Source organism: Moschus berezovskii, chromosome 25, assembly GCF_049115385.1.
Source record: "Moschus berezovskii isolate FMDL1 chromosome 25, NW_MosBer_1.0, whole genome shotgun sequence".
Lineage (NCBI taxonomy): Eukaryota > Metazoa > Chordata > Mammalia > Artiodactyla > Moschidae > Moschus > Moschus berezovskii.
Window position 1 is genome coordinate 31,360,446 of NC_142484.1, and position 12,666 is coordinate 31,373,111.

General features: G+C 39.5%; 1 protein-coding gene and 1 long non-coding RNA gene across 9 annotated transcripts in view; one reads left to right on the forward strand and one right to left on the reverse strand.

Moving 5' to 3' along the window:
• The window catches only part of LOC129549045 (uncharacterized), a 28,832-nt gene extending 23,278 nt beyond the window's left edge, over positions 1 to 5,554 (forward strand). For all 3 annotated transcript variants that reach the window (XR_016036414.1, XR_016036413.1, XR_008684437.2), the window contains one exon: positions 5,420 to 5,554. This is a non-coding gene — a long non-coding RNA (uncharacterized LOC129549045). The remainder of the gene's footprint in view (positions 1 to 5,419) is intronic.
• NARS2 (asparaginyl-tRNA synthetase 2, mitochondrial) overlaps positions 1 to 12,666 on the reverse strand; it is a 166,679-nt gene that overhangs the window by 18,843 nt on the left and 135,170 nt on the right. For all 6 annotated transcript variants that reach the window (XR_016036412.1, XR_016036411.1, XM_088832342.1 and 3 more), the window contains 2 exons: positions 5,433 to 5,530; positions 3,105 to 3,131 (listed from right to left, as the gene is read on the reverse strand). Coding sequence is in view for 4 of the 6 variants with exons in the window: in XM_088832342.1 (XP_088688468.1) it covers positions 3,105 to 3,131; positions 5,433 to 5,530 (125 nt within the window). In the remaining 2 variants the exon portion in view is untranslated. The remainder of the gene's footprint in view (positions 1 to 3,104; positions 3,132 to 5,432; positions 5,531 to 12,666) is intronic.

A 12,666-nucleotide genomic window follows, 5' to 3' on the forward strand; every position in this document is an offset into this window, starting at 1 on the left:
CTTTGCTTTGATAGATGGAAAGATTTACTTCTAAAAATAAGTTTTCAAAAGAACCAGTATTTGATTGTTGCTATATTGGTTCTATAGAAGAGATGGTAAAAAAATTGTGGAACTAGTTACAGATTTCATTTGCATGGGGCATGTAGAAACGGGAAGTGAAAAAATTCTTAGACACCTGGGGTAGCTACACATTCAGTGTGGTAGAACACTAGCAGAGATCACAGACTTGAAGATTTTTAAGGTCATTTCTACCTTTAAGATACCATGATTACCATATAAAAGGAAGCAGATTTCCAACTGTTAAAAAATAAAATTCAATGAGTAAATTTCAAAAAATCTTTATCTATGATTCATCAATCAGGCAGGATCCCACCCAGCAACAGAAAAGAGCTCTGAAGAGCTCTACAAAATGATTTTAGGCAGAAGGGGGCAGGACAAGGAAGTTAGTAGCAAAGAGTGAGTGGTTTTAGGCAAGGTCATCTTCCTTTAGGAGATGACAGGTGTCCATCAGGCAGATGACCTCACTAGAGTTGACCAGATAATTCTAGACTCTCTGGTTCAAGATTCCGCTTCTGGGAGATGTTGAAATTATAATTAAATCAGGTATTAAGTCTCAGTTTGGGGATGTGAGCTTAGCATAAGTGACTTCATTTTGGGCCTGTTGTCTCTTAAAATAATAAATTGGAGATGTTAAGAATTTGAAAACTTTAGTTGGGAAAAGAGTAGTATTGACATGATTAATAAAGACCAGAACAAGTCTAAACCAATGATTAATCAGTCGTGTCCGACTCTGTGCGATCCCATAGACAGCAGCCCACCAGGCTCCCCCGTCTCTGGGATTCTCCAGGCAAGAACACTGGAGTGGGTTGCCATTTCCTTCTCCAATGAATGAAAGGGAAAAGGGAGAGTGAAGTTGCTCAGCACACAGTGCTAAAGATGCCATTAGTAGCACCCTGGAAATATAAGTGAAAACTATGTAACATCTAGTTATATATATAGAGAGCGAGCTAGTTTTTATATACTATGAATAACATCTTGTAGACAGAAAATAAATTGAGGTAAAATGCCTAAGCGTGACAATCAGGTTCATCAACCTAATAGCAAAACTCAACACTAAAGGAGGAAAAGCAGAAAGAAATTAAACTAAACTTCTACTCTGTGTAGATACTTAACTTATATTGCTTCATTTCATCCTCACAAAAATCCTGTGAAGTAGATATTACCATTCCATTTTATAACCAAGAAAACCAAGGCTCAGAGAGATTAAATATGCCAAAATTCATTACAGATAAATAAAGCAATTGACAGCCATTACTTGAACCCAATTTCAGGCTTTTTGTATATCTGAAATCTAGCTCCATTACCAAAAGGCAAGTGTGTAATCTGACCTTTCCCTCTGTTGAGGACAGCAAAAGAGTTAATGATATGGTTGATACTATTATACAAGATCCTGAAAGAGTCTTATAAAGAAATATGAATAAATAAATAAATAAGTTGTATATACTGAAAAGCACTTGAAGAAAGGATCTGCAGAAGGAATACCAGAACAACTTAGGAATTCAGAAAGATGATGTTCCCTAAGCAGCTTAAGATTTCTACAGTTGGTGGAGACCCCAGGGATCACTTAGCTCAAGCCCCTAATTTCACACATACAGAAAATGAAGCATAGCGGTTAATAAGAAAGTCCCAGTTCTATGCTTCTGTGTGCTCTTGATTAAGACAGCTAACATCTCCAGGTCCCAGGCCTGGATGGATAATAAAAAGGGAGTAAGAATGGCACCTAACTCAGGGGGTATTGCGATGATTACACAAAACAATATCCATCAAAATTTTAACATTGTTATCTGGCACACAATTGGTAATAAATAAATGACAGACATTATTATTACGACTTTTCAAAGATTCAAAGGGAATAACTAATCTCAGGACCTGTTCATTGTTTTAACCCTCTTCTAACTTATATGCAGAGTACATCATGAGGAACGCTGGGCTGGAAGAAGCACAAGCTGGAATCAAGATTGCTGGGAGAAATATCAATAATCTCAGATATGCAGATGACACTACCCTTATGGCAGAAAGTGAAGAGGAACTCAAAAGCCTCTTGATGAAAGTGAAAGAGGAGAGTGAAAAGGTTGGCTTGAAGCTCAACATTCAGAAAACAAAGATCATGGCATCTGGTCCCATCACTTCATGGGAAATAGATGGAAAAACAGTGGAAACAGTGTCAGACTTTGTTTTTTTGGGCTCCAAAATCACTGCAGATGCTGATTGCAGCCATGAAATTAAAAGACGCTTGCTCCTTGGAAGGAAAGTTATGACCAACCTTGATAGTATATTAAAAAGCAGAGACATTACTTTGCCAACCAAGGTCCGTCTAGTCAAGGCAATGGTTTTTCCTGTGGTCATGTATGGATGTGAGAGTTGGACTGTGAAGAAGGCTGACCGCCGAAGAATCGATGCTTTTGAACTGTGGTGTTGGAGAAGACTCTTGAGAGTCCCTTATACTGCAAGGAGATCCAACCAGTCCATTCTAGAGGAGATCAATCCTGGATGTTCATTGGAGGGACTGATGCTAAAGCTGAAACTGCAATACTTTGGCCACCTCATGCGACGAGTTGACTCACTGGAAAAGACTCTGATGCTGGGAAAGGTTGGGGGCGGGAGGAGAAGGGGACGACGGAGAATGAGATGGCTGGATGGCATCACCAATTCTGTGGACATGAGTTTGAGTGAACTCCGGGAGTTGGTGATGGACAGGGAGGCCTGGCGTGCTGTGATTCATGGGGTCGCGGAGAGTCGGACACGACTGAGCGACTGAACTGAACTGAACTGATGCTGCTACTAAGTCACTTCAGTCGTGTCCGACTGTGCGATCCCATAGACAGCAGGCCACCAAGCTCCCCCGTCTCTGGGATTCTCCAGGCAAGAACACTGGAGTGGGTTGCCATTTCCTTCTCCAATGAATGAAAGGGAAAAGGGAGAGTGAAGTTGCTCAGCACACAGTGCTAAAGATGCCATTAGTAGCACCCTGGAAATATAACTGAAAACTATGTAACATTCAGACCCAGAGCCAGAACAAGAGTCATCAGGGGTCATATTCTTACCATTGGTAGGCTTCTGTCAGTCCTAATCTGTAAAATGAAAATAAGAAAATTCTTTCAGAGAATGACAAGATCAATATACTAACCACCAGACACTTATTCTGGGTTATGTGCAAAGTGCTCTTTATAATTAAGTAAATACCAAAACTTGTGCTCTTAAATAATACTATATAATACAGTTGAGGAACTGCACCTTTATTAGGTGGTAAGAAAGGTAAGAAAACCAACAGTCCAATATTATCAAATAACAAATGCTATGGAAAGCAAGCATGGTCCAGATCCTAAGAGAGGGGGTTCATCTGAGATAAACTTATTGCCCTGTGACATAAGAAAACCACTATTACTACTTCGTAAGGATGTCTAAAGGCACACCTAGACAAGGGATATACAGACACAACTTTCTTTCCACAATGTTAAAATAATAATATAGATTCTGAGGCTGCTTTATAGTATGGTTGCAAATTGTTTTTTTGCCAATTTGAGAAATGTTAATAAAATTTAAAGTTCTTCAGTTCAGTTCAGTTCAGTCGCTCAGTCGTGTCTAACTCTTTGCGACCCTATAAATCACAGCACGCTAGGCCTCCCTGACCATCACCAACTCCCGGAGTTCACTCAAACTCATGTCCATCAAGTCGGTGATGCCATCCAGCCATCTCATTCTCTGTCATCCCCTTCTTCTCCCACCTCCAATCCTTCCCAGCATCAGAGTCTTTTCCAGTGAGTCAACTCGTTGCATGAGATGGCCAAAGCATTGGAGTTTCAGCTTTAGCATCAGTCCTTCTTAGTACTCACTAAAATTAATTTCAGTCCTTAAAAGTATTTGGGACTATGGTGTATCTCAAAGTGATCAGGATTATTAAAAATTCAAATATGCAAAAATATGAAAAACATGAATAGAAGTCAAAGACAAATCCTGGAGATAGGGAAACACATATATCCACTTAATTAGGAAAGATAAATTTGGATATTATCAGATATTGGGTAAACATTTAATGTTATGAGGAAAGGTTTCCTGAAGGAAGGAAGCAAGTACAGAAAACAGACCAATTAATCTTTCAACAGATGAGATTTCTTGCCATGTGTGATTTTTATTGTGCTTTAAAAAAAACCCCAGAGAATCTTCAAATTCTTTCCATCTAAGGACTTTTACTGTCACTTCAATTCCACAATTATCCCAGAACTTCCTAACACTATAAAAATACTAAGGAGTTAGTAGTCTAGTTGATAAAAAGTCTTCCCAGAACATATTTATCCCCTTTCTTCTGGACGCTAACCCAAACACAGCAGTTTGGATGACTGGGATTACAAAACCAAGTTACTCAACAGATTTATAAGTTGGGATCTTGGAAAAGCAACAACTTTTTAAGCACTTCTCCATTAGGAAGAGAAGGGCTTACAAATGGCTAATTTAACAAACATGTCAAACAATCAAGACTTTTCCAGATTACTATGAAACCTAGTATTATCTGGAGAGAAAGATTACGCCTTCAACATGGGAAAGTCTTTTTTTAAAAGAAAGTCTGGCACAGTAAAAGTGGAAACCATGGAAAACAGTGGTTTATAACCTTGGTTAGTTTAGGAAGTCATTGTGGTTTTTTGGCAGACCATGCATATACAGGAGTGGTAGTTCAATTAGAAACATGATTCCCCTACTTCTCATCTCCAAAACATTTTCTGTGTGTTTATGGATACATTTCCCAGGTCTCAAACAGTGAGTTAAAGTTATTCAAATACTTAAATCAAGACACTTACATAGTAGAAAACCTGAGGAAGGGAAAACTGCTTATTCTAAATGCTGCTGCTAAGTCACTTCAGTCGTGTCCGACTCTGTGTGACCCCATAGATGGAAGCCCACCAGGCTCCCCCGTCCCTGGGATTCTCCAGGCAAGAACACTGGAGTGGGTTGCCATTTCCTTCTCCAATTCTAAATGCTAGCTTAGCAGATAATTTTAGTTTCTTTCTTCCTCCATCTTTATCCTTTCCCTGGTTCAGAGCCTGTCTTCACGAATTAGTTTAAAATCACACACACACAAAATCCCAACAACTCCTTTTCCCCCAAAACACAGAGAAAAGGGAAGAACAAACTTTAAGGGGCTTTAGTTGCCTTTCCTTTTTCTATAACTAACTTCACTGTGTTTCATGTAACAGCTCTAGGCTTTCAGAAAAAGCTCAGAGAGGTTAAGTAACAACTTGCTTAAGTTCACACAGAATCTGAGATTCAGGTCTATCAGGTACTAAGACCTATGTACTATTCTGTTAGTCTACCATTACTGCCTTTGAGTGCCCCATTCCCATTTTTAAAATTTCATTTTTTCTAGTTCTGATCAGTACCTGGCCAATCGCTGTTCTAAGAAATGGTACCGTTCCTCTCTGAGGCTTCCTCCAAAGAGTTCTCCAATTCCAGGAACCAGAAGATCAACAGCAGCAACCTGAAAAGGAAAAAACTCATGAACACCATTCTGTTTTCAGACCATCCCAACAATGTCAGCTTCTGAAGCAAGTGGAAATTACAACATTTTGATGACTGGCTGTTTAACTGCTTACAGTTAAACAGAATCTTATTTATGTTAGCTGTTCATGTCCCCTGTTTTAATACTAAATGTTTAATTATTATCTTTAGAATATAAAATGCAGGTGGACAGTTCCCCCTCTGGAACCATTTATGTGGTATACTTAACAAAAATATGTTTTCCGCACAAATGTGGCACAAATGTTAGTCATAAAAAATGTGGAAAGTATTAACAATTTTAAAAATATTTTAAAACACCTATCATCACGCAGAGGCAATTATATGTTAGTGTATTTTGTTTCAGGTTTTTCCTTGTATGCTTAAAGAGTATAACAGAGGTCAAATTACATATAAAATTTACCATTCTCATTATCTTAGTGAACAAAATACAATAAATATTTTTTCTATGTTAGTAAAAATACTTCACATACTTAACTAGTTCTAACAAAGTACAGAGATGCAAAAAAAAAATTCAACACACAGAATATTTATTACAGTATTGCTTATAATAACAAAAAATTCAAGTTTACATCAAGCGGAGACCATCAGATAAATTTTAGACATGGAAGAAAAAAGACTGACATCTATAACACATAATGAGGTGTAAACTGTGTTGCTATGATTTCTTTTCTTTTCTTCCTATTTTCTTATTTTCTACAAGAAAGGTGTTATACTTTTGTAATAGAACAACAAAAAATTTATAATAGGGTAAAATGGTGATTGATGTTTTAACTTGTATTTCTTCACTTACTAGTAATATTTACATTTTTGAGAATGTTTATTTGCTATCTATATTATTTTGTGACTTGGCAATTCTTTTTTGCAAGTGTTGGGGGGAGGACAAAAAGGTGCCAGGTAGACATTTATAAGACCAGTAATAAGAAGGCACAAAACTCAGAAAGATTTAATTTACAAATAAAAATTAGAAATCCATAGAACACATTTAATAATACATAAAACATCTAATCTTTAAATGTACATTATATTATAAACTCTTTTCTTAAATTTGCCTTACTTTAATATTAAGCCTTTCCCCTGTTTTGATTTCAGAATTTTTGACTGAGGTATACTTTATAAATAACTAGTTTAATAAAGACTGTAATAATTTAAGAATGTGTGCCAAATGCTATATAATCCTCATTAATATCATTAAAGAGAAAACATGAGACGTGATTTTCATCACTCAGCCAAATTAAATTGAGATGGGACAGAAATTTACTAATGGTTTCTCATTTTACAGAATCACCTACTATTCAATAAGCGGGTGAGGAGTAAGTGTACAAACAGGTCTTTGTCACACTACAACTGCTGGTTGACTACATTTTACATTATTATGTACTAGTATTAAAGGAAGAAGACTGTTCTACAACCATAGGAAATGTGTTTGTGGTTTAAGCCTCAATGAGCTTTGGCTCTAACTGCTGACTCAGACAGTATCTGGCCCCTAAAAACACTGAGGTGCAGCTGGAAAAGAAAGCCTTCCAGAAGGGACAGTGTGAAGGTGTAGATGGGCTGCAGGTAGCAAGGAATGCAAATCCCCTTTGGATAGTAAAATGGCTAGTCTGGGAGAATTTTAGATGTGCTGAAATGCGCACTTTTTACTTTGACATAAATTCCCCAGTCAGTTCAGTTCAGTTCAGTCGCTCAGTCGTGTCCGACTCTCCGCGACCCCATGAATCACAGCAAGCCAGGCCTCCCTATCCATCACCAACTCCCGGAGTACACTCAAACTCATGTCCACAGAGTCGGTGATGCCATCCAGCCATCTCATTCTCCGTCGTCCCCTTCTCCTCCCGCCCCCAACCTTTCCCAGCATCAGAGTCTTTTCCAGTGAGTCAACTCGTCGCATGAGGTGGCCAAAGTATTGCAGTTTCAGCTTTAGCATCAGTCCTTCCAATGAACACCCAGGATTGATTTCCTCTAGAATGGACTGGTTGGATCTCCTTGCAGTATAAGGGACTCTCAAGAGTCTTCTCCAACACCACAGTTCAAAAGCATCAATTCTTCGGCGATCAGCTTTCTTCACAGTCCAACTCTCACATCCATACATGACCACGGGAAAAACCATTGCCTTGACAAGACGGACCTTGGTTGGCAAAGTAATGTCTCTGCTTTTTAATATACTATCAAGGTTGGTCATAACTTTCCTTCCAAGGAGCAAGTGTCTTTTAATTTCATGGCTGCAATCAGCATCTGCAGTGATTTTGGAGCCCAAAAAAATAAAGTCTGACACTGTGTCCACTGTTTTTCCATCTATTTCCCATGAAGTGATGGGACCAGATGCCATGATCTTTGTTTTCTGGATGTTGAGCTTCAAGCCAACCTTTTCACTCCCCTCTTTCACTTTCATCAAGAGGCTTTTGAGTTCCTCTTCACTTTCTGCCATAAGGGTGGTGTCATCTGCATATCTGAGGTTATTGATATTTCTCCCGGAAATCTTGATTCCAGCTTGTGCTTCTTCCAGCCCAGCATTCCTCATGATGTACTCTGCATATAAGTTAAATAAGCAAGGTGACAATATACAACCTTGACGTACACCTTTTCCTATTTGGAACCAGTCTGTTGTTCCATGTACAGTTCTGACTGTTGCTTCCTGACCTGCATACAGGTTTCTCAAGAGGCAGGTCAGGTGGTCTGGTATTCCCATCTCTTTCAGATAATTTTCCACAGTTTATTGTGATCCACACAGTCAAAGGCTTTGGCATAGTCAATGAAGCAGAAATAGATGTTTTTCTGGAACTCTCTTGCTTTCTCCATGATCCAGCGGATGTTGGCAATTTGATCTCTGGTGCCTCTGCCTTCATTCCAATCCCAAAGGCAATGCCAAAGAATGCTCCAACTACTGCACAATTGCACTCATCTCACATGCTAGTAAAGTCATGCTCAAAATTCTCCAAGCCAGGCTTCAGCAATATGTGAACCGTGAACTCCCAGATGTTCAAGCAGGTTTTAGAAAAGGCAGAGGCACCAGAGATCAAATAAATTCCCCAGGTATGGGCAAAACTGGAAATTCCCTTCATCACTATTGCTGGATTTTAGGCTCAAGTTATTTTGATGCAGTTTGATTCACAAGCCCCAGCAAGGGAAATTCATTAGATACTCCTTGGTATTTAAGTCCTAAAAGATAATGCTCTTAAAGTGCTATACTCAATATGCCAGCAAATTTGGAAAATTTATCAGTGGCCACAGGACTGGAAAAGGTCAGTTTCCATTCCAATCCCAAAGAAGGGCAATGCCAAAGAATGTTCAAACAATTGCATACAATTGCACTCATTCACATGCTCAAAATCCTTCAAGCTAGACTTCTATCGTACACGAACTGAGAACTTCCAGATGTACAAGCTGGATTTAGAAAAAGCAAGAGAATTACAGAAAAACATCTACTTCCTCTTTGTTGACTATGCTAAAGCCTTTGACTGTGTGGATCACAAAAAACTGTGAAAAATTCTTAAAGAGAGGGGAATACCTGACTACCTTACCTGCCTCCTGAGAAACCTGTATGCAGGTCAAGAAGCAGCAGTTAGAGCCAGACATGGAACAGACTGGTTCCAAACAAGGCTATATACCATCACCATGCTTATTTAACTTTTAAGCAGAGTACATCATGCAAAATGCCAGGCTGGATGAATCACAAGCTGGAATCAAGATTGTTGGGAGAAATATCAACAAACTCAGATACCCAGATGATACCACTCTAATGGCAGAAAGTGAAGAGGAAGTAAAGTGCCGCTTGATGAAGGCAAAAGAGGAGAGTGAAAACCCTGGCTTAAAACTCAACACTCAGAAAACTAAGATCATGGCATCCAGTCCCATCACTTCATGGCAAACAGATGGGGAAGCAATGGAAACAGTGACAAAATTTATTTTCTTGTACTCCAAAATCATTGCAGATGGCAATCGCAGCCATGCAATTAAAAGATGCCTACTCTTTGGAAGGAAAAGTGGAAGTCTCTCAATCGTGTTCAGGATTCTTTGAGACCCCATGGACTATACAGTTCATGGAATTCTCCAGGCCAGAATACTGGAGTGGGTAGCCATTCCCTTCTCCAGGAGACCTTCCTGACCCAGGAATCAACCAGGGTCTCCTGCACTGCAGGAGGACTGTTTACCAGCTGAGCTACCAGAGAAGTCCTCCTTGGAAGGAAAGCTATGACAAATCTAGACACCGTATTAAAAAGCAGAGACATCACTTTAAAGGTCTGTATAGTCAAAGTTATGATTTTTCTAGTAGTCATGTTGAATGTGAGAGGTGGATTAAAGAAGGCTAAGCGCCAAAGAACTGATGCTTTCGAACTGTGGTACTAGAGAAGACTCTCGAGAGTCCCTTGGACAGCAAGGAGATCAAACCAGTCAATCCTAAAGAAAATCAATCCTGGATATTCACTAGAAGGACTGATGATGAAGCTCCAATACTTTGGCCACCTGATGTGAAGAGCTGACTCACTGGAAAAGACCCTGATGCTGGGAACGATTATGGGCAGGAGGAGAGGGGGATGACAGAGGATGAGATGGTTGGATGGCATCACTGACTCAATGGACATGAGTTTGAGCAAACCCAAGGAGATAGTGAAAGATAAGGAAGCCTGGTGTGATGCAGTCCATGGAGTCGCAAAGAGTTGCAAACCACTTAGCAACTGAACAATCACCACCACCCCTTGGTTGTATATTCTTCCTTCCAAGTTGACTTCACATTATGTACTCTATTGAGTATACATAACCAATGTTTAAAATTTTATGATTTATTAAGTAACACTGATACAATTTTTAAAATTAGAATACTACTGGGTGATCCTGGCATCTGGGTGATCCTGGCATCTTATCAGGGACTGCTAGTCAGTCATTTGTCCTAATCAACATGGCTGAATGGAATGAATGGACATTATTTTCTGTGAAACCAACACCCTAGCTGAATATTTGCCACCAGCCTTTGGAAGAATTGCTTAGGACTCAAATTCACAGCATGTGACATTTTGCATGTTTGCTTAGATTCACTTCATTTAGACCCACAATCTGTCCCTTTCAAATGATCAAATATGTTTGGCCATTTATAAGTTATTCTTATATATTCAAATGAGCAAAAACTTAGGCTATCTGAAATCAGAAAATTTTAGAGCTGGTTAGTACACTGTAGGTCATCCAGAACAATTCTCTGATTTTTATGGCAGGAGAAGCTCAGGCTCAGAGAATGGAAAGACATGCCTAAGACCATACAAATAACTAGTCCACACAAATAACCAGTAAGAGAGCTGGCTTTCAAACAGAGCACTAGTAACTTCTTAGTACAATGTACTTTTCACTATAACAATTGTGCATACCACTATTAAAATTATTTTTTGGAGAGGGTGAGGGGAAGAAAGAAAGAAAAAGAAACTATAACTGTAAAAATATACCATATTACTATGCATTCAGTTCAGTTCAGTCGCTCAGTCATGTCCGACTCTTTGCGACCCCATGAATCACAGCACGCCAGGCCTCCCTGGCCATCACCAACTCCCGGAGTTCACTCAAACTCATGTCCATCGAGTTGGTGATGCCATCCAGTCATCTCATTCTCTGTCGTCCCCTTCTCCTCCCGCCCCCAGTCCTTCCCAGCATCAGAGTCTTTTCCAGTGAGTCAACTCATTGCATGAGGTGGCCAAAGTATTGGAGTTTCAGCTTTAGCATCAGTCCCTCCAATGAACACCCAGAATTGATCTCCTTTAGAATGGGCTGGTTGGATCTCCTTGCAGTATAAGGGACTCTCAAGAGTCTTCTCCAGCACCACAGTTCAAAAGCAGCAATTCTTCAGCGATCAGCCTTCTTCACAGTCCAACTCTCACATCCATACATGACCACGGGAAAAACCATAGCCTTGAGTAGACGGACCTTGGTTGGCAAAGTAATGTCTCTGCTTTTTAATATGCTACCTAGGTTGGTCATAACTTTCCTTCCAAGGAGTAGGCGTCTTTTAATTTTATGGCTGCAATCAGCATCTGCAGTGATTTTGGAACCCAAAATATATAAAGTCTGACACTGTTTCCCCATCTATTCCCCATGAAGTGATGGGACCAGATGCCATGATCTTTGTTTTCTGAATATTGAACTTCAAGCCAACCTTTTCACTCTCCTCTTTCACTTTCATCAAGAGGCTTTTGAGTTCCTCTTCACTTTCTGCCATAAGGGTGGTGTCATCTGCGTATCTGAGGTTATTGATATTTCTCCCAGCAATCTTGATTCCAGCTTGTGCTTCTTCCAGCCCAGTGTTCCTCATGATGTATTCTGCATATAAGTTAAATAAGCAGGGTGACAATATACAACCTTGACGCACTCCTTTTTCTACTTGGAATCAGTCTGTTGTTCCATGTCCAGTTACTATGCATTCAGTTCAGTTCAGTTCAGTCGCTCAGTTGTGTCCGACTCTCCACGACCCCATGAATCACAGCACGCCAGGCCTCCCTGTCCATCACCAACTCCCGGAGTTACCTCTGGCCAAATGTTATAAGCATAGGTTAAACATCCTCCTACAGGCCTCTCTTGACTTCCCAGAGAAGGCAACTTTGAGACACACCTGTTTCAATATTTTTAGATTGCACTGCACCCTTTGCAGAAGCTCTTGCAACCCTGCTCATAATCTGTTATTGCATCCCTACTAAAAGAAACACAGAATTCAGTTAGCTAGCTGACCCAAAGCCTGTTCACTCACCATTGAAAAAAATCAAGTAGGGATGGAAGCAGACACTTTGTTTAAGTGAACTGAAAAGAAATCTAGGTCGCTAATAAATCAATGTTGTATATATCAGTAGATTAAGTAAGTTATATTTTAATAATTAGCTCTGAGAAGCTATAGCACTGCATAAATCACAAAAGTACACGAAAGTTTATTATAATACTTTCAGGTTTCAGGCTGTGAGATCACATTAGAGAGACTGTCATAATGAAGGCCTTGCCTTTTAAGGAATCTTCTGTAATGGCATTTAATGATGTGGCAACATCCTGCCCCGACCCCCAACATACACACATGTTAACAATACTGTGCTTTAACACAATAAAGACTTAATCAAAATTTAGAAAGAAAGA